The sequence below is a fragment of the Panthera onca genome, chromosome B3, assembly GCF_046562875.1.
Source record: "Panthera onca isolate mPanOnc1 chromosome B3, mPanOnc1 haplotype 2, whole genome shotgun sequence".
Lineage (NCBI taxonomy): Eukaryota > Metazoa > Chordata > Mammalia > Carnivora > Felidae > Panthera > Panthera onca.
In genome coordinates this window covers 104765120-104792607 of record NC_138344.1, presented here as the reverse complement: position 1 = coordinate 104792607, position 27488 = coordinate 104765120, and the positions used below count along the sequence as shown (strand labels likewise).

Below are 27488 nucleotides of genomic sequence, written 5' to 3'. Positions count from 1 at the left end.
ACAATTGCAGGAATGATGTCACAGAACTACAGAGGCAGGGGGAACCCAAAAGACCACCGATCCTAACTTCCTAATTTTATAGATGAAACGGAGGTTCACAGAGGTAACAGGATTTACTTGATCAAGGTCACAGAACAGTAAGGTAGGGTTGGTAAGATCCTAGAGATCTTCCCACAACATCTCACTCTCTCAGAATAGTACTTCTCCCTTCGTGCTTCTCCTTCTCTGGTAAAAAAAACAAAAACAAAAACAACCCAACTTCATCACCTCTGGCCAACTATTTCATTCTTGCAGATTTTATTCATTTAAAAAGTTCCCAAATACATTTCTCCACCATTCAACAATATAAAATTATTCCTTAGAGACAAATGGGTAGGCTAATTTCTTCTGTTTGACCTTCCACACATACTATCCTCTGGCCATGCCCTCGCCTCCTATCACTTCACAGACAACTCTCAGGAGTCACACTGCTCCTCACTGGCTACACCACACCCTTGCCTCAGCTGACTCCATGCTTCTCACTGATCTCTCAACCTTCCTCCATTCAACTTTAAGATCCAACACAAGCCTTCCCCTTTTCAAAACCTTGTCCTTAAACACTTCCAATTGATCTGTCCCTTCCTAGCTCCTTTTGCTTTTACTGCCCACACTACACAATTGAGGCTTGATAAGCAGCCATCCCATGGTTTAAATGTCTATGCAGAACAGTTTCATAATCTATTAAATGCAATACTGCTTCCTATCACAGTTCTAATCACTCATTCCTCCACATACATACATATTCTCTCCCCAACTAAGCTCTAAGCAACCTGGGGCGGAGGTGGGGGCAGAGAAGGGGGATTTCTTAAATGCCAAACAGCAAGTAAGAAAGAACTAAGCACATAGCAGGCTGTCAATATAAATCGGATTAAGTGACGTTGAAAAAAGTATAATTCAGATATTCCTGTCTTTTAGTATTCTTGTCTTAAGTCTGAATGTGTTTACCCTTTAAGATCGTTCATTCTACATGATTACATTAAATTAATCAATAAGAGGGGCGCCTGGGTGGTTCAGTCGGTTAAGCGGCTGACTTCCACTCAGGTCATGATCTCACAGTTCATGAGTTAAAGCCCCACGTCGGGCTATGTGCTGACAGCTCAGAGCCCGGAGCCTGCTTTGGATTCTGTGTGTGTGTCTCTCTCTGACCCTCCCCCTGCTCACACTCTGTCTCTGTCTCAAAAGTAAATAAACATTAAAATAAATAAAGTGAAAGTAAATTAACCAACAAGAGAAATAACAAGGTAAAACTAGACATCAACTTCTTTATAGGCTTTTAAGTTTTGTTTTTTCTAATTATCAAATTAAGTCCTCAACGTAACAAATGTAAATAGCTATGAAGTGTAAAAAACTGGGAAAAAAGAAATTTTTTCTTCAATTTTTTTCTTTTTCAGAATTTTTTGAAAGTTTATTTATTTTGAGAGAGATAATCCAAAGCAGGCTCTGCACCAAGTGCAGACCCAACATGGGGCTCAATATCATGACTCTGAGATCATGACCTGAGCCCAAATCAAGAGTCAGATGCTTAACCCATTGAGCCATTCAGGCGCCCCAGAGTCCTTTCTCAGTGAACACTACTACTGACCATGCATTTATACAAACCAAAAATCTGGGATTCATCCTTAGCTCCTTCTTCACTCTCACATCTAATTGTCAATTCCATCTCTAAGTCATCTTCCAAATCCGTCTACTCTTCTCCAAACCAGCATGCCTTCACCCTACCATCCTCCAATGTATTGAGGACCAACTGAATCTCTCTCAAAGAGATCCCTACAAAATTTGTAGCCAGTTGGTTTCCTGGACTGAATAGTTCAGTCCTCTTCTAATCCATCTATTTTTTTTTTTTTTTTTTTTTAGGAGGAGGAGGGCAGAGAGAGAGAGAGAGAGAGAGAGAGAGAGAATCCTAAGCAGGCTCTGTGCTGTCAGTGCAATGCAGAGCCCAATGCAGGCTTGAACCCACGAACCACGAGATCATGACCTAAGCTGAACCCAAGAGTCAGATGCTTAACTGACTGAGCCACCCAGGCACCCCCTGATCCATCTTTTGATAACTGCTATCTGAATGAGCCTTTTAAGAATTATATATCATAATTTAACATTTTAAGATGATTGGTCACTTCTCTTCTTTAAAGTTTATAATCTAGCCCCTTGCTTCCTCTCCAGCTACACAGTAAGGGCATTCTACTCTGTTCTAGATGCTCTGGCCATACTTTTCATTCCTGGCTCCAGTCTATTACTTTTTACTAGTACAGCTTTAGAGCATATCATATCAAATGGGACAAATTTTCCATCATTCAAGTTCTTTCCCCCCATATTAGCTATTCTCAACTATGTGTATTCCATATGTATGTAATTATTATGTATATATATCCTCAACTGTATGTCCTTCCAGGTAAATTTTAGGATCACTTTGCCAAATTCCATCTACTATTCTCTAAAAACAATAAATTCAAGGGGCGCCTGGGTGGCTCAATTGGTTAAGCATCCAACTTCGGCTCAGGTCATGATCTCACGGTTGGTGAGTTCAAGCCCCACATATAAACTCTCTGTTGTCAGCACAGATCCTGCTTTGGGTCCTCTGTCCCCCTCTCTCTCTGCCCCTCTCCCATGTGCTGTCTCTCAAAAACAGATAAACATTTTTAAAAACCACAATAAATTCAAGTGACATTGACTACAGCAAAATCTATCTCTTGAGACATAGTTAGATTGTCTTTTAACCCAACAGGGGTCATTTTTGTATTTCTGATTCAGTTATTATTCTATACATTGCAGTCAGCTTCTCAACGCCTTTCCTAGTTTGTTTTTGCTTTCGAATTCTGTTCATTCATTCTGAATGGGAAGAGACCTACTAAGAAGTGTAGTGTTCAATTACTGTTCACTGTCTATTTGTTAATGAACAACTTCTCCCTCCCTGATCTGAGAGTTCTGAGAGATTTCAGTTCGAAGAGTTCTAACTTGAAAACAAGTTGATAAGGTCCCTACTATGGTTGCAAGCAACCTCTTCTTCTGGAGGGTCAGCTGCAAGGAGTGGTAATCACTGTCTGTCCAAATGAGTCAGATGTAATCTGTGATTTTTGGTTCAACTATAGACTTTGAAAGACCGTGCCACAATTCACGCCCTTACTTTCACTTTTTCTTATATATTTATAAACCAGGATATAATTTACCATCCAGTTTCCTTTCCTAACCACTATCTACATATTGGGAATCGTTTGGTGAGCAAAGGTAAAAAGGAAAAACATGATGAGGACAAACAACCAGCTATTAAACTCTGGCTGGCTCAGATCACCCCCTTGTGTTTTACAGATAGTATTTACTTTTGTTAGTCCAATGCTTCCCAGTGCATAATATGTATGCCATGGACAACTGTAGGTGAAAAAATAATAAACTTTTAAACAGTTTTTATTTAATAGTTATAAATAGTTTGTTTATTTAAATTCTATTATTGAAAACACCATACTGATTTTCCATTTACTGAATATAAAATTTCCTTTTTTAATAAAATGAGAATTCAAAATGAAGTAAACATTTTTCTTATTTTCTAAGGGGCCTTCCAGACTGTACCATTTCAGGAGTAGGATACATTTAGCCTAAGGATATGTATCTCATCCCATCTCCACTAATGATAATAATAATAAAAATTGCCTCCAGAGTAGTGAAGACATATGCTTATCACGGTGCTGTTGTCAGGGTTGGTTTTGTATTTCATTGGTATTTAAGATAAACTTGGGAGGGAACATTTAGATGGAGTAGTAGCCGTGGTCTCCCTTCACTCCATCCAGATGCTAACCTTGTCCCTTTCTTAAATCTTGACAAGGAAAAGTCTAAACGTCCTTGGATAGTAAATAGTAAGTATTACGTATTCGGAACTAGTTGACCATTGCTACAAGTAGTATTGTGAAGAGATTAAGAGAGCAAATTCTAGAGGCAGACTGCCTGGGTCTGAATCCTAGCCCAGTGAATACTTCCTAAATGACCTGCGGAAAAATCAATCTCTGTGTGCCTCATCTATATGCATCTCTGTGTGCACATCTATGATGTGCCATCATGTTTCCTCATCTATAACATGGGGATTCTGTAAAATTGAGATGTGATGGAATATACTTCATTGGATTTTGTGAGTATTGAGTTAATGCTTAGAACAGTACTTCTTCTATACTAAAAATTGTTATAGCTGTTGAGTATTTTATGTGTCCAGCACCATAAAAAATGCTTTATACGTATTTCACACATTGAAAAATGAAACTAGGGGCGCCTGGGTGGCGCAGTCGGTTAAGCGTCTGACTTCAGCCAGGTCACGATCTCGCGGTCCGTGAGTTCGAGCCCCGCGTCGGGCTCTGGGCTGATGGCTCGGAGCCTGGAGCCTGTTTCTGATTCTGTGTCTCCCTCTCTCTCTGCCCCTCCCCCGTTCATGCTCTGTCTCTCTCTGTCCCAAAAATAAATAAAAAAAAAAAAAAAAAAGAAAAATGAAACTAATCTTTGAGAACCATATAAAAACATAAGAAATGGCCCACTTAATTTTTGTAAATGAAACTTACTTTTGTTTTAAAACTGCTCTCAGAGCATCCTTCTGTCCCATGGTGTACCGAGAAATAAAGATGTCATTTGCTGCAAAATTGAGACACAAAATATACTTCAGATTCCTAAAAATTTGTTAAATTTTAATAAAGCTACCAAAAAAAAAGCTTTTTAAGAATGCTTAGGAATTCAGCAATAAGATTTCTTAATTTTAAAAAATGTGAGTAGTAGCCGTGATCTACTAAATGACTACTAAATGACTGATTAATAATAGTCATAACCTGGGGCACCTGGGTGGCTAAGTCAGTTAAGCATCTGACTTCAGCTCAGGTCATGATCTCGTGGTTCATGGGTTCACTGGGCTCTGTGCTGACAGCTCGGAGCCTGGAGACTGCTTTGGATTCAGTGTCTCCCTCTCTCTCTGCTCCTCCCCTGCTCACACTCTGTGTCTCTCTCAAAAATAAATAAACATTAAAAAATATTTTTTTCAAATAGTCATAACCCTAGACCCTAGGGGAAAAAATATAATAAAAACACATGAGGCCAAATTGGAGCCATTTGCTCAAATTCAAAAGAGAAAACTGTGGATAAAAATAAAACTACATAAAAAATGTCACTACATTAATTTCTTCAAAGCATATTTTTAATTTTTTAATCTATTATCTTACCAGACTATTCAAAACTTAAATTCAGAATTTATAAATTCTTTTAAGTACTTAATCCCGAATTTATGCAATAGGTTAGTAATAAAAACATTACCATTACCACTGCAAACCTTTTTCTGGATTTTAAAGATTCCACTACTAGCCTAATTTGGAAGGAAAAACTAATTAAAATGAAATAATCAAAATAATAAGAAAAAAATGGGGGCGCCTGGGTGGCTCAGTCGGTTAAGCGGCTGACTTCAGCTCAGGTCATGATCTCGCGGTCCGTGAGTTCGAGCCCCGCGTCAGGCTCTGTGCTGACAGCTCAGAGCCTGGAGCCTGTTTCAGATTCTGTGTCTCCCTCTTTCTGACCCTCCCTCGTTCATGCTTTGTCTCTGTCTCAAAAATAAATAAACATTTAAAAAAATTTAAAAAATAATAAGAAAAAAATGTAAATTTATTTAATAAGTATCTTTTAAAAAAATCAATGAACATCTTAAAAGCTAAAAACCTAAAATCTTATCCTTATAAAGAAACTCCTGACACATACAACACAGATGAGCCATGAAGACCTGCTACCTGAAATAAGTCAATCATAAAACTAGAAGAGGGGGGGCGCCTGGGTGGCTCAGTCAGTTGAGCGACCGACTTGGGCTCAGGTCACGATCTTGCAGCTCATGAGTTCAAGCCCCGTGTCAGGCTCTGTGCTGACAGCTCGGAGCCTGGAGCGTGCTTCAGATACTGTGTCTCCCCCTCTCTGCCCCTAACCCACTCGCATTCTGTCTCTGTCTCTCTCAAAAATAAATAAACATTAAAAAAAAAAAAAAAAACTAGAGCAGGGGGAAATGGAGAGTTAGTGTTTAATGAGTACAGAGTTTCAACCGGGGAAGATGAAAAAGTTCTGGAAATGGATGGTGGTGATAACTGCATAATGTGAATGTATCTAATGCCACAGAACTGTACACTTAAACAAAAGAGAGAGAAAGAGCTAGATTCTGTTATGTGTATTTTACAAGGGGAAAAAAAAAGGAAAAGCAAATCTATCCTTTTACCTTTTTGTCTGTTGCTCTCTTCCAGTTTATCCACAGGCAACCCCTGCACTGCAACGTCTTTAGGAAAATCCTTTGGGATGTGAAAGGAAGAAATGAAAGGCTAAGATATCTTTATGATTTATTACTCATCAAGTAGCATTTACTAGCTATGTGACTACTATGTTCTAGGAGGGCAGGATTGTGTGCTTTTATAGACTTAATTCCCAGAACCACTGCAATGCTTAGGTACCTTGAAGGTACTCGAGGATCAGCTGAATGAGCAAGTAAATGAACAAGCAAGCAACTGTGGCCCTGAAATTCATACTCAAATATCCACTTGCCACTTCTAGCAGAGAGAGTCATTTAACAATTCAGTTGCTACAGTTTAATGTGAAAATCTGATTCACTGTGAGTCAAAAGGAGTACATAAGGATGGCCAACACATAAAACAACATCAGAGGGGCGCCTGGGTGGCGTAGTCGGTTAAGCGTCCGACTTCAGCCAGGTCAAGATCTCGCGGTCCGTGAGTTCGAGCCCCGCGTCGGGCTCTGGGCTGATGGCTCGGAGCCTGGAGCCTGTTTCCGATTCTGTGTCTCCCTCTCTCTCTGCCCCTCCCCTGTTCATGCTCTGTCTCTCTCTGTCCCAAAAATAAAAAAAAATAAAAATAAATAAAAAAAAATAATAATAATAAAAAAAAAAAAACAACATCACAAACTAATCACAGCATTCTTTATCACTGAGCTCAAATATGGTCTCAGAAGGCTTCTCTACTGGCAACTAGCTTTCTGTTCACATGTGTAACCCTAGTCTTCATCTTTAAGATTCTATTCAGTGCTAAGACACCATAACTTTTTGAGTACTAGGTTCATTCAACATTGCTCTTCACCTTCCTTAGACACATCTCTTTTTTTTTTCCTGCTAAGCAGAAAAGGGTAAAGAGAAAATCATTAAAAGAAAGTGATCCCCTGACAACAGGTATTAACTTCCTAAAAAATAGTTAATGAGGGGCACCTGGGTGGCTCAGTCAGTTGAGCATTCCACTTCAGCTACTATCATGATCTCACATCTCATGGTTCATGAGTTGGAGCCCGACATCAGGCTCACTGCTGTCAGTGTAGAGCCCGCTTTGAATCCTCTGTCCCCACCTCTCTCTCTGCCCCTCCCCTGCTCATGCTCTCTCTCTCTAAAATAAATAAAACATTAAAAAAAATAGTCAACGAGGTTAACAATACAATAGAATACAGTATCTGGGGAATTAATATAAAGGCCTCCTACAAATGAGTAAGAAGCATGGCATATAAATATGTAATTCACAAAAGAAGAAGGCAATATACATGAAAAAAACTTCTCCTTCAGTAATAATAAAAGAATGCCTTCTTAACCTATCAAAATGGCAACTTTTTTTTGGTCTACTTTTAATGCCCTGTATTGGTAAAGCTGGGGAAAAATAATACTACTAATTCTGCTCATGATCTTGCTGAATAATGTATATTGATACAGTCTTTCTAGAGGCAATTTAGAAACATTTCAAGAAGTGTGCATATCCTTTGACTTAATAATTTTACATCCAGAAATTAATCCTAATGAAATGACCTGAAATATACACCAGAATGTAAATCACATGGTTGTTTATATTATCAAAAATTGGGGGAAAAAACTTAATGTCAAATGACAGGAACATGAACAAATAAATTATGGTACACATACACTGAAATTCTATGAACCCATTAAAGTTTCTAGGGAAAAAAAAATCAATGGCATGGAAAAATATCCTTAATACTACCTAATAATAAAACAGTATGGTCCTATTTCATAAAACATGAAGGCAACAGTTGTTGACTTCAGCTACAGAATTTCTTCTTTCCTTTTTCTCTTTGTATTTTCTACAATGAATTTTAAAGTTTTTGTTTTCTTTCTACTCATGTGCAAGGACTGGCCCAAACAGGAATAGGGATATCTACTTTCTGGTAGTGTAGAGAAATACATATGAATAAAAGATAATGAATAAGCTTATAAATATGAGCATATCAGGCACAAACTCCTTTAGTTTCCTCATTAAAATAGCTTGATCAAGTCAATCCACACTGTAATCTTAGCACTCATTTATGAAACAAAAATGTGATACAAAAACAAACTACAGGTTGTATTCAAGAAAAAATGATAATGAACTGGATTTACTTTGCAGGCGTATTTTACCTTAAGCAATCTACACAAAACAAGCTTTGAGTCCATATTAAATCTAATGGAATCCTAATCATCTTCCAAAGATCATCAATTTATTTTCAATTATATAATAATAGCATATCCATGCATCTGGGAAATTATTTAGATGATGGAATTCAAAGACCATTAATCATTAAAAAAGGTCTGCTCAAAAAAGAACCAAAGAATACCAACCCAAAGGCTAGGCATTGACTCAGGGACCAGGTGCAGCACATAATTATACGTTTTTATTGTGAGTGTTTTACAAAGTTGATAAGTAAACAGCTTTAATTTCATTCTTACCAGGAATGAATTTCAATTTTCAAAATATTATATTGTGAAACTCTCTTCTTTAAAGACTTGTTTAATGGACAATTTATAGTCAACATTATGATTGGTGATCAAAATCTAATTAGATTGCATGAACAAAATATATTTATCATCAAATATTTTCAGGATTATAAAGGTAAAGATGAGAATTTCATGTTATTATTTTTTTTTTAATTTTTTTTTTTAACGTTTATTTATTTTTGAGACAGAGAGAAACAGAGCATGAACGGGGGAGGGTCAGAGAGAGAGGGAGACACAGAATCCGAAACAGGCTCCAGGATCTGAGCAGTCAGCACAGAGCCCGATGCGGGGCTCGAACTCATGGAGCACGAGATCGTGACCTGAGCCGAAGTCGGACGCTTAACCGACTGAGCCACCCAGGTGCCCCCATGTTATTATTTTTTAAAGACCGCTCAAAAAAACCACACATAAAACCTCACAATAGCTTGAATGATATATAATCACACCTCACTTTTTAAAAATGATGTTCCTACTGTTTCTTTGCCTTTACCTAACAGTAAGTTAAGTCTCTAGTTTAGAATATGTTTTCCTTAGCTCAGAGCAGAGCTTCTTTTCAGTTACAGTATTTCTCTCAGTGTTCAACATCTTAATAACTAGTATTTTTTATTCTATGGAAGATTGTTTAATGTCTCAATGCTATTCAAGTTGCAACTGTAGTATGTAAAACATTTCTTTGTAAGTGAAATTTAAGCAAAAACAAGGCCTGTTGCTCATCAAACATAATTTAAGAATACATTACTTAACAATACTGAAAAGTTTAACATGAATGGAATTACAAATTCTTTTGCTTACGCTTTCCGACACAGTAGAATTTTCTAGTGGAGGCTGCAGATAATTTCTAGCAGAAGTCAAGTCTGATGAACCTAACAAAACAAAGGAATCAATTTGAGTGATTTTAAAATCAGAACCTTTTCCTTTAAAAACTGTACAAGTATGATTCAAGAACTGTCAACTCCATATTAATGCAAAATCTATACTGGGAGGCACTTTTCATGCAAACAAACTTAAGATGTAATTAACATATATTCTGATGAAAGTTTTACAGTTGATATTTAGGAAAATAAGGGTCAGTACTGACAATCAAGTGGGATAAATATGTTTTAAAATATATCGTTACACTGTTGGATTTAGACAAAGCATGGGTAGAATCATTAGCCAGGAATAAAATATGTACATGATATAAAAGCAAGACTATTATGTCATACCCTCCCTCCCAAAAAAGCAGCATTATATAAGCATTTTTTTTTGTTTTTGCACATATATTTATTAATTTGATCTTTACAATTATCAGTGAAATGGGCAAAGCATATGTCTTCTTCATTTTCACTGAACTCCAGACAGGTTAAGTGAATTGAAATACGGAAGCCATCAAGAGGCAGAAGTTAACGCTTTTCTACATGCCAAATTGAATAACACTATCCAAACAGAAGGTAGAGCATTTGGTAAAAACCCCTATTGATGAACAGTAAGCACATCATACTAGTTAAGTGTGTCCACCACAGATGTGAACAAGAACAATGTGCAAAAACCACACAAAGAAAAAACACAATGGGAAATGTTTCATTCATTCCACCTATTCGATATGATATATAGATTAGACTGACTATGCTAGCCATTTCCCCATGGAAAGGGGTCAGCTTTCAAACATCTATACAAACTAGATGTATCTTATGTTTGAGAATTTAAACATATAAAATCCTCTAAATTCTGAAACGCAAAAAACGAAATGAAAATAAAGACTAAAGATTTACAAAAGTGAGAACTATTCGTAGTCACATACCACATAACGTTCCCTTCAAGCTAGCCTCGGTTCTAACAGGAAGACGTTTATTTGCAGACAACATTGGAGGAACACAGGGCAACTCATCTTTGAGCAAAACCGAATAATCTCCCTGATTTGGAGAAACTACCTCACGAAGTCTCCTCGCTGGTATTTTAACCCTTTTTTTCTTTTCCAGACTAAACTCAGAGCCTTTCATATTTTGCAACAAAACTAGTCCCACAGTTCTGAATAGAATTTCTTCTAGGTCCGTAAAACTTCAAAACAAAATTTTCACCGCTTTGGGGACTTTGGGGAGAAGGAACGAAGGAGCAGTATGATAAACAAAATGTGAATTTCAAGTGATTTTAAAACATCCAGTCATCAACCTGTAAATAAATCAATGTCTAAATAGACTATACAAAAAGCTAGAAATTTCAATTTGGTATTTAATCCAGGATTAGAGACTACTAGAACACCATATTTACCCATTAATCCCACTCAGTCCACTAATGCATACACCAGGGAATCTGAGAGTAGGGATGATAAGAGGCCGCGTGAGCAACAATAACCATAACGACACTCCCCAAACCTAGAACTGGCAGTGCAAAACCAAACAGATAGTGTTAAGATTCGTTGGTGGGACTCAAGCAAAACTGAAATGCTTTAAAATCACCCATATAAGAAGCTTAATAGTTGTCTTCCGCCAGAGTTTTACACACTCCTCCAGATGCAACCATCGGACACCTAAATTCACCCCTCCCAGTCAGCCGAACGCTCGGCGACCGCGCAGTCACAGGTATAATCCGACAACAGCTTCAGCTGCCCGCGAGTCAACGTCCACTTCCCTTTAAGCCGGCCCCCTGAGACTCAACACGCATGCGCGCCAAGATAGTCATCCAAAACAACCAACGAAAAAGCCGAAAGCTCTCGGGTGTTCGTCCATCCCTCTCCGGGTGGAAACAAACTCCCAGTGTAAAAGGCTTAAGAACGTGTGAATTTGGTCGTTTTTGTTTTGTTTCTTGTTTCTTTTAAGACACTACACTGCCCCCACGAGATTTAAATGTTGAATAAAACTCGAAATTCCCATCGAAGGCCCGCACAGATCCCGACCTAGTTGGAAATACCACTCCTGTTGCTTAGGGACTGTTTACAGTGTAGCTCCTGGAGACCGTTAGGGACGCGGGATTAAGTAAGTAAGTTTTACAAAAACTTTCGACTGATTCGGGTTATTGTTGGCCTGGAAGTCAGGAAAAGAGAGCACTGACAAAGCATACAACTACAAAACTTAATCACCAAAGGATTTTAGAATTCACTGGGGATAGCGGCTTTCCCTCTAGAGTTCCTGCGTTATAACGAATCCGCGTCGAAAAGTCTAAGGGCTATTTGACATCGCCTCTCCCACGTGTTCTCTTCCATCCAGCGGCTGCGGCGCCCGCCCTGACCCAGACCCTCCGCCCCTAGACTGGACTGGCAGCGCAGCCCCCCACCCTTGCACTGGTATCGGATGCGAGAGCCTGTGCTTAAGTATGGTCTCTTTTCTCTGCCCTTAGAATCCCGGGTTCCCAGGCGGGGGGCGGGAGACTACGCTCCGGAAGGGTGGAAGGGGTCTCTGGAGGAGGCCTCCGCGTGTACTTGGGACTGTGGGGAGGAGGGGGGAGGGTTGCGGAGACTGCGTCCCCAGAGCAGGTTTGGGACCTTCCCGGGGACCTTCTCGTGCTACCGGGGTGAGGGTCGGAATTTGAGGCCCTGAGCCTCCTCCAGCCCGGGTTTGGGGAGTCAGTGTCTTGTTTTGGAACAGTGAGTTAGATTGTAAAGCATCCACGCAGTGACCTTGAGCTGACAGGCAAGAGACCCTCTTTTTAACTGAAAAATCTTCTCTACAGACAGAATACCATGGACAAACATCCCTTATCTGATTTGCTAATTTTTGAGAACGCACTATTTAGACGTTTCCTTTACGCATTACTAAAGGTTTTTAAAGCGATTAATCAAAGCAAGAAGTGTAATCTGTAAAAGCTAAATAGCAGAGTTTCTTTATTTTTACATCTCCGCTGTCTACTTTCATAGAAAAATCCCTAGGATTAAAGGGGACCTTAAGGGCTCAGCTTTGGAGAACCTTTTAATTATTCTTAAGAAGTTTCTGTAATTATTTATTTCAGTTACATTTCTCTCTTCATAAATGGGCTCTAAGGTACCTGTTTGTCCACAATTTGTTTTAATGTAGGTGAATTAAAAGATTGACAGTGTCAGAGACTTTGAAGATGACTTAATTCCCTTATTTTCTTTTTTTTTTTTATTTTTTTTTTCAATGTTTTTTATTTATTTTTGGGACAGAGAGAGACAGAGCATGAACGGGGGAGGGGCAGAGAGAAAGGGAGACACAGAATCGGAAACAGGCTCCAGGCTCCGAGCCATCAGCCCAGAGCCTGACGCGGGGCTCGAACTCACGGACCGCGAGATCGTGACCTGGCTGAAGTCGGACGCTCAACCGACTGCGCCACCCAGGCGCCCCTTTTTTTTTTTTTTTTTTTTTTTTTTAAATTTTTTTTTCAATGTTTTTTATTTATTTTTGGGACAGAGAGAGACAGAGCATTAATTCCCTTATTTTCTAGGTGAAGCTTAAATATTAAAAAGTGACCTTTCCCCTGCAGTCTACAAGGTGTGACCATAGGCATAGAAACTTATTAAAATGTCTTGGATAAATGATTTGATTTGGATCTTACAAACCCTTTTGTATCAGACCTGAAACCCAAGTAGTCTTGCCCCCATCTAGTCTAACTCATGGGCTTATGTTTCAGGCCTGGAAGCCATGCTTTAAACCCAAAAGCAATAATCTTTCAAAAGTAATTTCTGTTCTGCTTAATAGTAAGTTGAGTTAGGGTTGCCAGTTAATCGGACATAACTTCCTAAACCTGCTCAGATGTGGCAGAGTCCTATTTTATACTCATCAGACAAGTTAGTTCAATTCAATTTAGACATCTGACCTATCAAAGACACCGACAGCCCTGAAACAAAAAACATGGCTCACAAGATTGTTTTCTTTCATTTCTTTTGTTTTGTTAACATGTTTACTTGCTTCTGGTTTCCCACTCTCCTAGCTCCATACATACCTATGTAAGTAGATACACCTTTTTTGCTGGTTTGTTTGTAAGTTTCAGACATGATGACCTTTAACCCTAATTTCTTCACCATATATCTCCTTAAGAACAGTCTATTACAGGGGTGCCTGGGTGGCTCAGTGGGTTAAGCCTCTGACTTCCAACTTCCCCTCAGGTCCTGATCTCACAGTTTGTGGGTTCAAGTACCCCCTTGGGCTCTCTGGGCTCTGCTGTCAGCACACGGCTGGCTGGCTTTGGATCCCCTGTCTCCCCCTCTCTCTGCCCCTCCCCCACTTACAGTCTGTCTGTCTCTCTGTTTCTGTCTCAAAAATAAGAAAAAAAGAACAATCTGTTACATAGCCACAATAAGATTATCACACCTAATAAGGTAACATATTCAGATTTCTCCAATTATCCCAAAAATGTCTTTATTTTTAACTCAAATATTTTTTTTGATTCAAGGTCCGAAGTTCACACATCGCTTAGTTGTCATGACTCTTTAGTCACTTAATCTACAGCAGCCTTCTATTACTTTCTTTACGGCTTTAACTTTTTGAAAAGACTAGTCTAGGTGTCTTACAAATTGTCCCACATTGTGGATTTTCCTAATTACTCCCTCATGATCAGAATCAGATCAAACATTTTTGGCAAGAATACCACACAGCTGATATGTGTCTTTACTGGTTATGGTGGTGACTGCCAGATCTTTGCCATATAAAGGGACCATTTTTCTTTGATGAAAAGTAACTTGTGGAGATACTTTGAGACCATGGATATATCCTGTTCTCCAACTATCACCCAGTAGTTTTATCATCCATTCTTGATCCTCACTTGAATTACAAGATTACCAATTACCAGTACCAGTCATGCAGAGACCAGGGTCAGGTATTGTGGCAATGGCCGAGGACAAGGACATCAGTAGAATAACTTACTGCAAACTAAGTTTGAACAGAAGTAGAAATTTGGCTCCAGAACTGGTACAAATCTGCATAGGGTTCCAAAAAAGAAATTGCATCTCCCCTGTTAAATCCTGGTTAGTTGGGGGGTTTTTTTGTTTGTTTTTTTAATATTCAAAATTTTCTGGGAATTGTTTGTCTTGTGTTTACCTAAACATACTACCTGGGAAGATAAGGATCTTAAGTATTTTTAATACATCTCATAATACATCTGCCAAGGAATTATAACCTCAGAATAGATTGAGGAAACTAATTTCACTTATTGAAAATAATTTAGCCGTCAGAAGCTTACAATTCATCAAACAGAGCTTGAAGGGGCCTCAGCAGTCATACTGTAATCCCCTCATTTTTCAGGTAAGAAATCAGGCTTCATTGGAGACATTCAAGCAAAGGTTGGACAACTAATTTTCCAGAACAAAAAGGAAACTCATGCATCAGAAAAGGTTTGAATTGATGACTGATAAAATCTCTTTATTCTTAAGTTCCCTGGTTTTATTATATATTTTGACACAAAAACAACAGTATTGTGATCATTCCCAAGACCTAAGCCAGAGATTCTAGAACTCATCCATTCCTTCTCTCTCTAGGTTTCAGAGATATAACCATAAGGTAACCTCTGATTGAATAGTTGCCTCTACAATAACTAACATTTGCTGTAATAGCTGAAAATTAGGACTAAGTCAAAGGGCAACCCCATTATTTCTACCTGTTTTCATCATCAGGTGGTGTGTGTGGCTGTTGGACTTTGTTAATCAGCATGATTTAGGATTAAATAACTGGAAAACAGAATGCTCCAAGACATGGAAGACACCAGACTAGCAAGTAAATGTGAAAATCATTCACTCCGTCATCTCCAATATTTTCTAGGAGCAAATGCCTGTAATTAAGTATATTCATGACGACAGACAGAGACGAGCTTTGGAGATTTAGGCAGACTTGAGAAAACCAACTGTTAGCTCTTGAGTTCAGTTGTAGATCTGGGAATTGAGTAGTGGAACTATTTCTTTTCCAAATTCTCAAGAAATAGATTACTCATAATATGATAAACTTTATTTAAAGAGGAGATATATACTGTTAATGACTGTATATTACAAATAATACCAAGAAAATAATTTTTAGATAAAATTCACACCAAGAACATTTGGAGCATTCCTCATCTACACATTGGTAAAGACTTCCCAATAACAACCATCATTTGCCACAATGAGTTGTATATATACTAAGGGGCAAGTGGGGTAGAATCAGCACAGTGTTACCAGTCTCTGAAACTTAACATTTGAATATTTCAGACCTGCCTCTCTTAACTCTAGTTAAAAAGTGATTATATATGAATTTTAACCTGAAGAAATAAAAGGATAGGAGTAGGAAAAAGAACTGGATTTTGACATCACAATCTGCAAACATGCAAATTTCTAAGGTTTTTATAAGTAAGGAAATCATCTGTTTTTGTTTTCTGTGTGTAGAAACATCAATGTCTTGTACAGTGAGTTTACTGTACAACAATTCAGAAGGCTCAGTCTTATTGATGTCCTTTTGTCATTTCAGCTAGAGGCCTGTTGGTAAACCAAGCTCCATAATGCATATTTTATTGCTCTTGTATTTTTTAAAGTTCTCGTAAAACAGTGGTTTCATTTAACACCTATTTTCACAAAAGTTATTTTACCAGTTCTTGGATCATTTCAAGCTGTTTTCTGAGTGAGAAGCCAAAAGAAATTTAGTTCTGGACATTTGCTAACACTACACTGCACGCTGCATCTTGCTCTTTGGCAAGGATTAGACAGCTGAGCAACCTTTTTTTTTTTATATTAAACTTTTTATTTTGAGATTATTGTAGGTTCACATGCAATTATAGGGAAAAATGCAGAGTTCCCTTGTGCCCTTTACCCACTTTTCCACAATAGTAACGTGTTACAAAATATCACATACAATATCACACCCCGGATATTGATGATACAGTCAAGATACAGAACATTTCCATTACAGAAGTCTCTTACTTCATCTTTTTATAGCAATATTTAATTCCCTCCTACCCCTGTCCCCGCCTTAACCCCTGGCAACCACTAATATATTCTCTATTTCTGTAAGTTTGTCATTTCATGAATGTTCTATATATAACATTGATCCTCACTTGAATTACAAGATGACCAATTACCAGTACCAGTCATGCGGAGACCAGGGTTATCATACAGCATATAACATTTTGGGATTGGTTTTTTTCACTCAGCATCATTCTTTGGAGATTCCTCCAATTTGTGTGCATCAATAACTCATTCCTTTTTTGAAATCTTGCCAATTGGAACGACATGGATGGACCTAGAGTGAATTTTGCTAACTGAAGTAAGTCAGAGAAAGACAAATACCGTATGATTTCACTTATGTGGATTTAAGAAACCAGGTAAACATAGGGGAAGGGGGGAAAAAAATAGGGAAATCTTAATAGACTCCTAACTACAGAGAACAAACTTAAGGTTGCTGGAGGGGTGTTGGGTGGGAGGATGGGCCAAGTGGGGGTTGGGCATTAAGGAGTACAGCTGTTGTGATGAGCACTGGGTGTTACATGTAAGTGATAAATCACTAAATTCTACTGAAAACAGTATTATAGCCTATAGTTACTAGAATTTAAGTCTGAAGAAAAAACTCATTCCTTTTTATTGCTGAGTTATTCCATGGCATTGGTGTACCAATTTAACCATTCACTTACTGAAGAACATCTGGATGGTTTCCAGTTTTTGACTGTTACAAATAAAGTTTCCATAGCTATTCATGTAAAGGTTTTTGTGTGAATGTAAGTTTTCATTTCTCTGTGATAAATGCCAAAGAATACAATCACTGGGTCATTTGGTAGTTGCATGTTTAATTTTCGAAAATACTGCCAAACTGTCCACTGCAGTGACATTACAGTTTTACGTTACCACTAACTGAGTGATCCAGTTTTTCCACGTACTCACCAGAATTTGGTGTTGTCACTATAAATTTTAATAGTTTATGTTTTATTAAGTTCCTGATCCATCTTGAGTTAATTTTTATATAACTCACACATAAGTGAGAGATTTCGAGGCTAAATTTTTTCCTATGGATATATAATCGCTCTAGCACCATTTGCTGAAAAGGCTATCCTTCACTTAATTGCTTTTGCACCTTTACTAAAAATTAGTTGGGCATATTTATGTAACCCTAATTCTGGGTTCTCTGTTCTGTTTCACTGAACTATGTCTACCTCTCCACTCATAGCACACTATACTGATTACCGTAACTCTATAATAAGTCTTAGAATCAAGTAGACCTCCTCCCATTTTACTCGTTTTTTTAATTTGTTTTACTATTTTAATCCCTTTGGCAATATAAATTTTAAAATAAATTTGTCTGTATTTACAGGAAATTTCACTGGGACCTGATAGGAATTACATTAAGCCTGTATATTAATTCTGGGTAAATGGACATCCTTACTATGTTGAATCTTCCAATCCATGAATACAATATGTTCCTCCATTTATTTAGGTCTTTGATTCTTTTTCATCAGCATTTTATATTTTCCAGCATACAAGTGCTATACATGCTTTGTTAGATTTACCCCTAAATTTTTTAAGGGTTTTTTTTTTTTTTTAATGTTTATTTATTTATTTTAGAGAGAGAAGAGCACATGAGCATGAGCGGGGGAGGGGCAGATGGAGAGGAAGCAGAGGATCCAAAGCAGGTGCTGCACTGACAGCAGTGAGCTGGTTGCAGGGCTTGGAACTCATAAACAGTGAGATCATGACTTGAGCCATAGTCGGACGCTTAACAGACTGAGGCACCCAGGCACCCCACTGCTAAATTTTTCTTGAGTGACTGTTAATGGTATTATACTTTTAATTGTCGGCATATTCATTGCAAGTATATAGAGATAGTTTTAAGAGTTTCTTTGTAGATCCCTTGGGATTTTCTATGTGCACAATTATCTCATCTGCAAAGAGAAACAATTTATTTTCTTCCTTTACCATCGGTATGTTTTATTTTCTTTTCTTGCTTTACTGCACTGGGTAGAACTTCCAGCAGTATATTAAGAGTAGTAAGAGCAGATCTCATGTCTTGCTCACAATCTTAGGAGAGAATATTTAGCCTTTCACTGTTACTTATAGTTTTTTGTAGATACTCATTATGAAGTTGAAGAAATTCTCTTTTCTTATTTTTCAAAGTTTTTTTTAATCATGAATGGGTGTTGAATTTGTCAAATGATATTTCTGCATCAATTGATATGATCTAATGATTTTTCTCTAAATCCTGAAGCAGCCTTGTATGTCTAGAGTAAACCCACTTATTCAAGGTGAATAATTCTTTCATATATTGCTGAATTACATTTGTTATTATTTTGTCACATACTTTTATGTCTATTTGATGAGGATATTTTACTGTAATTTTATGTATGGTCTTTGGTTCTGATATCAGGATAATACAAGTTCATAAATAAGTTGTTAGATTTTTTTTTTTTTTTTAATTTTTTTTTAATTTACATCCAAATTAGTTAGCATATAGTGCAACAAAGATTTCAGGAGTAGATTCCCCCTTAGTGCCCCTTACCCGTTTAGCCATCCCCCCTTCCAACTCCTCCAGTAACCCTCAGTTTGTTCTCCCTGTTTATGAGTCTCTTCTGTTTTGTCCCCCTCCCTGTTTTTATATTATTTTTGTTTCCCTTCCCTTACGTTCATCTGTTTTATCTCTTAAAGTCCTCATATGAGTGAAGTCATATGATTTTTGTCTTTCTTTGACTAATTTCACTTAGCATAATACCCTCAGTTCCATCCACGTAGTTGCAGATGGCATGATTTCATTCTTTCTGATTGCCGAGCAATACTCCATTGTATATGTATACCACATCTTCTTTATCCGTTCATCCATCGATGGACATTTGGGCTTTTTCCATACTTCGGCTGTTGTTGATAGTGCTGCTATAAGCATGGGGGTGCATGTGTCCCTTCAAAACAGCATACCTGTATCCCTTGGATAAATGCCTAGTAGTGCAATTGGTGGGTCGTAGGGTAGTTCTATTTTTAGTTTTTGAGGGACCTCCATGCCGTTTTCCAGAGTGGCTGCACCAGCTTGCATTCCCAAGGTTGTTAGATTTCTGTATATGGAGTTGTTTGTAGTGCTGTTACCCTTTTGATGTCTACATGGCCTATGGTAATATATCCAGTTTCATTCCTTATAATGATAATGTGATTTTTTATTAGCCTTGCTAGAGGTTTGTTATAATATTTGTTCAGAGAACCAGCTCGTTGTTTCTTTGATTATTATCTGTTGCACTTGTTTGCATTAATTTCTGCTCTTCATTATTTTGCTTTTCTTTTTCTAGGTGCTTGAAGTGAAAGTTTAGATTATTGATATGAGACCTTTACTATTCTCTAGTGAATGCCTTTAGGTGCCAGTTTTCCTTGTGGCTGATTTAGCTGTGTGCCACAAATTTTGATATGTTTTGTTTTCAGTTTCATTCGGTTCAGTAATTTTTTAAAAATTTCTCTGAGACTTCCCTTTTGACCCATATATTGTTTAGAAGCAGTTTATTTTCCAGGTGCACCTGGTGGCTCAGTCAGTTGAGCGTCCGACTCTTGATTTCAACTCAGGTCGTGATCTCACAATTCGTGAGATAGAGCCCCGCATTCGGCTCTGTGCTGACAGCATGGAGCCTGCTTGGGATTCTCTCCCTGCCCCGCCCTGCTCAAAAATAAATAAACTTTTAAAAAAAGTATTTTTTTCAAATGTTTGGAGATTTTCTTTTTGTTACTAATTTCTAGTTTGATTCTTTTTGGTCAGAGAACACATTCTGTGTGATTTCAATTCTTTTAAAATTTGTTGAGGCTGCTTTTGTGGTCCAGAATGTTTCCTGTGGTTTCAGGAATGTGGTCCTGGTCTGTGTTTCATGGCTCTTGACAAAAATATGTATCCTTTGGTGTTGGGTAAAATGTTCTATAAATGTTGACTGATTCCTGTTGGTTGATGGTGTTGTTTTTCTATATCCTTGTAAAATTTCTGTCCAGTTCTATTAATTGTTGAGAGAGGGATATTGAAGTCCCCAACTAGATCTGTTTCCTTTCAGTTCTATTAGTTTTCACTCTGTACATTGTGCAACTCTCTTGTTTGGTGCAAACTGCTGTGTTTTCTTGGTAGATTAATCCTGAACATCCCTTTCTGTCTTGTAATTTCCTTTGCTCTGACACCTACTTTGTCTGATATTAACATATGCACTATTTTCTTTTGATCGTTTGCTTGACAGATCTTTTTTCATCCTTTTTATTTTCAATCATTATATTTGAAGTAAGTTTCTGATAGATAACATATAGTTAGTCATGTTTTTTAATCCATTCTACCAATCTCTTTTAATTGATTATTGCTTATATTTAATGTAATTGTTTATTAGGGCTTAAAGTTGCTGTTTTATTTTTTGTTTTCTGTTTTTCTTGCCTTTCTGTGGATAACTTGAGTATATTTTGGAATTTCATTTTGATTTATCTATAGTATTTTTGAGTGTGTCTCCCTATGTATCTTTTTTAGTGATTGCTCTAGGTACTACATGATATATACATAGCTTATCACAGTCTAATGTGTCAACACAAGTTTCAGTAAAGTGCAGAAACTTTACCTCCTTTTACCTTCACCATTTATAATATACATTTAGAACCACATTTGACAGTCTTATAATTTTTGCTTCGAATGTAAAAAACACAATTTAGGAAACTCGAGAAGGAAAGTGTATTGTACTTACTCACATTTGTTATTACTGTTTTTTCCCTTCTTTTTGATGTTCCAGGTCTCCTCTTATCATTTCCTTTCTGTTTAGAACTTTAATCCTTCTTTTAGGGTAGGTCAGCTGGCAACAAATTTTAGTTTCTTTCATTTGAGAATGTCTTGATTTCCCCTTCAGTCCTGAGGTATATTTTTGCTAGACACAGGTTTCTAGATTGACTGATGTCATCCTAATTGTTTTCCCCTGCAGGTGAAATGTCACTTTTTCACTTGCTGCTTTCAAAAATTTTTATCTTTAGTTTTTAGAAGTTTGGCTGTGACATCCTGATGTAGACTTCTTTGTGATTATGCTCTTTGCATTCATTCACTTCTTGAATCTATCTGTTCAGTTTATTTTGGTTATTTTATTTTTCACCTCTTGAAATTTTCATTGGGTTCTTCTAATGTCTTGTTTGTTTCAAGCATATTCATAATTGCTCATTGATGTGTTTTTTATAATAGTTTTAAAATCTTTGTCAGATAATTCTAAATCTGTCATCTCAGGGTTGGATATATATTAACTGTCTTTTTTCATTCAGTTTGAGATTTTCTTAGTTCTTGGTATGATGAGTGAATTTTTATTGTAACCTGGACATTTTACATATTGTATTATGAGGCTCCAGATCTTGTTTAAACTTTCTCTTCTAGCTGGCTCCTTTTGACACTGCTCCATTAGCGGAAGTGGGGGCAGGTACTGCTATGTGTAGACTAGAAGTCCAGGTTTCTCACTCTGTCACTTAAGGTGTGTGGGGGCTGGTGTGCTCCTCATTACTGCCAGGGCAACTGTAGGAGTTAGGGCTCTCTAGTAGGCCTCCATTGGTATCACTCTGGCTTAGAGGGACTAGCATGTCTCATTACTGCTCCCACTGTCTCCACTGACACCAGAGGAGAGAATGTGGACTAATTACCATATGACAGTAAAGCTAGTCTTGAATCTCAAAGAGGCCTCCTTTGTTACCACCTGGAGAGGAGGGAGAAGGATACCTCATTACTGCCAATTGAGGTAGATGTCCCCATTCCTCATGTGGTTTCCACTGACACCTGTTGGGGGTGAAGGGCCCTCATTAATGCCCAGGAAGGAAAGAAGTCCTTGCTTCCTAATCTCCCTTCTCTGAAGTGTAGGGGTTGGAATGCCTTATTACAGCCTAGGGAGGGTGGAAGTCTAGGCTCCCAGCTTTGGCTTAAGTTGATTGGAGGTGGGGGGAGGGGGGGGGGCGGGTTGGGGATGCAGGCCACAATTTTTTTGTTTGCCTGGAGTATAGCTATTATCGTTTAAAAGTTTTCTGTCTTGGGGCACCTTAAGAATCCAACTTCAGCTTGGGTCATGATGATCTCACAGTTCGTGGGTTCGAGCCCTGCATCAGGCTCTGTGCTGACAGCTCAGAGCCTGGAGCCTGCTTCAGATTCTGTGTCTCCCTCGCTGTCTGCCTCTCCCCCACCATGCTTTCTGTCTCTCAAAAATAAATAAACGTTCAAAAAAAAATTTTTTTTTAAGTTTTCTGTCTTATAGGCTTCCCCTTTCCTGGCCCTTTGGCTAGAGAGGACCAGCTTTGGGGGCATGGAGGGCTTTGTGCCCATTGGCATCTGCTGACTGCTGGCTTCTTCAGCTCTAACTCTTTGCAAAAAAGAGAATTCACCACTATTTTGTTTCTCAGTTCCCAAGGGTCCTGGCCAATACACTTTCTTCTCTCCACCTTTTAGTCTCAGGTTTGTCTTATATTTAATGTCCAGGGCTTTTAGTTGTATTTAGTGAGAGGAATTGGGAAAAGCACATCTCTCACTCCATCTTCCCAGAAGCACTAGTCCTAAACTGCATTGTATGACATACTTATAGAATCCTCTGTCTCTTTGGTTAGTGGTTTTTTATAACAGCACAGTAACACCTAAAAAATTGTGACCTGCGGTAACTGTTGGTATTTTTGAGGTAGTTTATGTGGTAAAAACATATACAGTTGACCCTGAAAAACAACACAGGTATGAACTACACAGGTCCACTTTTATGCAGATTTTTTACGGTACTGTACTATAAATGTCTTTTCCTTATGATTTAACATTTTCTTTAGATTACTTTATTGTAATAATACAGTACACATAATACATATGACATACAAAACATGTCTTAAGTAGCTATGCTATCAATAAGGCTTCCAATCAACAGTAGCCAATCAGTAGTTAAGTTTTGGGAGAGTCAGAAGTTACATGCGGATTTTTGACTGTGTGTCGGGTTGGTGCCCCTAACACACACATTGCTGAAGGGTCAACTGTATGTTGTTTACAAAGTGAAATAAAATAGGAATAAAGAGCATTCTTGTTAACGTTTTCGGTGTTTATGGAACGCTAGTTGCCTCATGTTGGGCTAACCTAAAACCTCTACTGCATTATTTGTAAGGGATATAGAGGAGGTTTAATAGCAAAGATGGTCTATATCATGTTACTGCTAAGCCAAAGATTCTCTTAAGTATAGACAATTATACTTTTTATGAATCATTACTTCAAAGAAAACTATAGGCTAGAACATCTGGAGTAGACAGGCGCCTGGTTGGCTCAGTCAGTTAAGCGTCCAACTTCGGCTCAGGTCATGATCTCATGGTTCGTGGGTTTGAGCCCCGCACTGGGCTGTGTGCTGACAGCTCAGAGCTTGGAGCCTGCTTCGGATTCTCTGTCTCCTTCTCTCTCTGCCCTCCCCACTCGTGCTCTGTCAGTCTCTGTCTCTCAAAAATAAATGTTAAAAAAATTATTTAAAAAAAAGAAGAGCAGGGGCACCTGGCTGGCTCAGTCAGTTACGTTTCTGACCTCAGCTCAGGTCATGATCCCCTGTCGCTTGAGTTCGATCCCCACGTTGGCCTCTGTGCTGATAGATCAGAGCCTGGAGCGTGTTTCAGATTCTGTGTCTCCCTTGTTCTCTGCTCCTCCCCCACTCACACTCTGTCTTTCTCACAAATAAACAATATAAATATCTTAAAAACCAGATAGAAAAGAATGAGTACTTTCCCTTGCATATGAAAAAAATGTCAGTAATATGAACTTAAGGATAAGGAAAAAAGAGGAGTAAAGAATAAATGCAAAAGAGGAGCAGGTGTATACGTGGTTGGAAATGCTGCAATGGAATTACTACTGATTGTATTAATTAATCAAAATGAAAAAATTTTTTCATGATAGTAATGTACACTTTGTCCTGTGCTGAAATTTCCTAGTTTTATCCCCATATAAGCTTCATGAAAATTTCCTGCTTTTCACAGCCACTTTAGATATTGACAAGTCTATAAGAATGATACACACTTTTGGTTTATCATGTTTGCATTCAGTATCAGAAAACTCAAAGCTAAATACAATGCCTAGAAGTTCTGTTAGTTTACAGTATACATGGTTAGTATTTGCTTACTCTTCCCTTTTCATGCTGTTTAATTTCTACTTTTAAAAAGCTTTATTTCATATAAATCTTTCATATGAGATGTTCATCTATTGTAGAACTAGCCAGAACAGAACAAGTAAGTAATGGGATATGTTGTTATATCTGGATTAACTGAGCCTGGGCTCTCCATTTAACAATGTGAAAATCCTAGTAATTCAGAAAGGCTTTTTTGACTTATCTTCACTTCTCTGTTGCCCCCAAGTTAGATCACAAGTGTCATAGGTTCAAAAGTTTCTAATAAGTCTCTGTGATTACACTTTTTGAATTACAGAATGTACAACTCCTGTACTTCCGTTAAAGTCTTTTAGAAAACTGAGTATCTTTCATTACAGTTGTTGATTTATAAATGGATGGTGCTTATGAACAATTAATAGAAGCTTTGTATTTATGTAGAGATAACAGAAGGATCGTTGTTATGTTAGGTCAGAGTTACATTAGGAACCAGTGGAATAGTTATGTACTTGAAGAAGACATCAGAGATCTCTTGGTTTCCCTTAAAACTACTAGGAATGAGGCTGTGGCAAGTGACTTTGCAAGGTAGCAAAGCAAGCTGTCTTAAAACGAAATTTAGATAAACGGGGCCCACGGCCAGCATTAAAAAAATCTAATTCTAAACTATAGCGTTCCTTGTTGCCATTAATGACCTGGGAGGATGGATATAATTACATACCCCATTAGAAATTTATAAAATAAAGAATAATTTCAGGTAAACTTCGTTTCATTTCTTTTAATAACCTGTATTTGTTTTAATACCTAACTCTTCAGTGAGCCAAAAAATATTTGTTCACAGACTAACTTTTCCTTAATTTTTAAATTAGGTGACTAATAAACATATCAAAAGAATATGGCTGCACAAATACCAGAATCTGATCAGATAAAACAGGTAAGGTATTACAATTAATGAAAAAGAATTTTGCGAAAAATTTAAGGCACTTCTGGGTGCAACCATGTCAGTCAGTGATCTCACAAAATAACTTCAAATTTCATTTCCAAAAATGGATTTTAAATCATATGAAACATTTTTTTTTTTTCAGATAATTTGACAGATAATGCAAAAAAAAATACTTAACTAGAAAATTTGACTATGTTTTATAGATCATACTCTACAGGTCATACTATACCCACCTGAGTGAAGGAAAGAATTATTTCAAGTATAACAGGGTATTTTGCCCAAATACAAAACATCAGTAATTAAAGTTTCAAAACATCTTTGTTTTAAAAAACCAAATATTAAAGAATGCTCTGATTTGTTTGTAGTTTAAAGAATTTCTTGGAACCTACAATAAACTTACAGAAACCTGCTTTTTGGACTGCGTTAAAGACTTCACAACACGAGAAGTAAAACCTGAAGAGGTATGAAAAGCACTGCCCACTAAAAACTCTGAAAGCTTGTCATAAACAATAGAAATGAGATCCCCCTCACCATTTCGCTTGTTCCTAGTTATTACAGGAATGTGGTTTTATGTTCCATTGCTCAGAGGAACTGAAGCAGTCGAGACCCATGGCCTTGAGTTTAATGATCCCAAATTTAATATGACAGTCCTACCGTACCATGGCAGATTTTGGTTTTTTTAGCTAAGATGCCTGAGGCTTGCTAAATTATTGTTCCATGGCAAAGATTCTTACTATTAGCTTTCAGTCAAGATGGCCTGGCTAGAGAAACTTGACCCTGAGAATTCAGGTTAATTTTGGAAAAAGCAGAGCTTAAATTTGGTGGCTCATATTGCATAGGTGGACTCTGAAAACGTAATCCTCTCAGAAGTCGTAACTTTTAATACCCTCATCAAAACATTTATATATTGGCTGAAAGTGATATTCATTCATGCCAAGAACATGTAACTAGCAATCAGTAAGTCCTTGTTAAGTAAATGACAAAGTTTGAAAAATGCTAAGTATAATCTTGTTAAAAAGAAGTGTTGAAATTTAAGAATATTGGGAATGGAGCTTCTCATTAAAAAGGAACAAACTACTGGGCCTATGTTTTAACAATCAGAATAAGATATGCAAAAGGCAGGGACATTACCGTTGTTTTTAGTGCTTACAAACTAGTAGGCATTCAGTATATATTAATTTTTGTAAATGGATGAAACTATTAACAATTGAAAGCTATGATCACTCACTACTCAATACCATTTAGTTCTCATATATTCAAAGAAAAGAAAAGCACCCACTGGTTGTTTATGTAAAAATACATGCATTGTTTAAAAAAATTAATATTTCTGTGTTGCCTCTTGGATCTTCTCTTTTTATTTCTAGACCACCTGTTCAGAACATTGCTTACAGAAATATTTAAAAATGACACAAAGAATATCCATGAGATTTCAGGAATATCATATTCAGCAGAATGAAGCCCTGGCAGCCAAAGCAGGACTCCTTGGCCAACCACGATAGAGGAGTCCTGATGGCTGGACTTTAGATGAAACATTGCCAGCAGCTGTTGTGATGGAAATGAGGATTCATCTGATGGAATCCCCTGAAAGCAGTAGCCACCATGTTAAACTGTCATGACTGTCTGGCAAGTGGGAAACAACTAGAGAAACAAAATTGCTATTTACCATGAATAATCAAAATAGAAGGTCTTATTGTTCAATCAAAATAATAAGATGCAACATTTGTTGAGGCCTTAAGATTCAGCAGCTTGGTAACTTCATTAGATAAATAAACCATTGTTTCTTCAATTGTGACTGTTAATTTTAAAAGCAAAATAATGTGTTCAATCATG

At 37.5% G+C, this 27488-nt stretch overlaps 2 protein-coding genes across 14 annotated transcripts in view; one reads left to right on the top strand and one right to left on the bottom strand.

Annotated features, from left to right (window-relative positions):
• KIAA0586 (KIAA0586 ortholog) overlaps positions 1-11418 on the bottom strand; it is a 113652-nt gene extending 102234 nt beyond the window's left edge. For 6 of the 9 annotated variants that reach the window (XM_078448198.2, XM_078448200.2, XM_078448199.2 and 3 more), the window contains exons 1-4: positions 10563-11417; positions 9575-9645; positions 6251-6320; positions 4575-4644 (exon numbers count right to left, since the gene is read on the bottom strand). In XM_078448198.2, coding sequence (XP_078304324.2) covers positions 4575-4644; positions 6251-6320; positions 9575-9645; positions 10563-10761 — 410 coding nt within the window. In that variant the 5' untranslated portion in view covers positions 10762-11417. Of the gene's footprint in view, positions 1-4574; positions 4645-6250; positions 6321-9574; positions 9646-10562 lie in introns of all 9 variants that reach the window. The other 3 variants (XM_078448202.2, XM_078448201.2, XM_078448205.2) reach the window with 2 other exon arrangements.
• On the top strand, positions 109-27444 carry TIMM9 (translocase of inner mitochondrial membrane 9). 5 transcript variants are annotated; one of them, XM_081795937.1, is made up of 6 exons: positions 109-142; positions 14953-15041; positions 16823-16935; positions 25585-25649; positions 26024-26119; positions 27023-27444. In XM_081795937.1, the coding sequence occupies exons 4-6, from the start codon at positions 25611-25613 to the stop codon at positions 27155-27157; spliced, it is 270 nt and encodes an 89-aa protein (XP_081652063.1). In that variant the 5' UTR covers positions 109-142; positions 14953-15041; positions 16823-16935; positions 25585-25610; the 3' UTR covers positions 27158-27444. The 5 variants fall into 5 exon arrangements, with proteins under 5 accessions (XP_081652063.1, XP_078304336.1, XP_060475919.1 ...); XM_078448210.2 differs by lacking the exon at positions 16823-16935 and adding an exon at positions 17974-18027 and having other exon boundaries at positions 110-142; XM_060619936.3 differs by lacking the exon at positions 16823-16935 and having other exon boundaries at positions 124-142.
• The last annotated feature ends 44 nt before the right edge of the window (positions 27445-27488 follow it).

Bases quoted from the DNA above. Each gene is read 5' to 3' on its own strand.
- TIMM9 (XM_081795937.1), top strand. From the start codon at position 25,611: ATGGCTGCACAAATACCAGAATCTGATCAGATAAAACAG. The intron at 25,650-26,023 runs GTAAGGTATTAC...ATTTGTTTGTAG, and splicing joins AATCTGATCAGATAAAACAG to TTTAAAGAATTTCTTGGAAC. The intron at 26,120-27,022 runs GTATGAAAAGCA...TTTTATTTCTAG, and splicing joins GAGAAGTAAAACCTGAAGAG to ACCACCTGTTCAGAACATTG.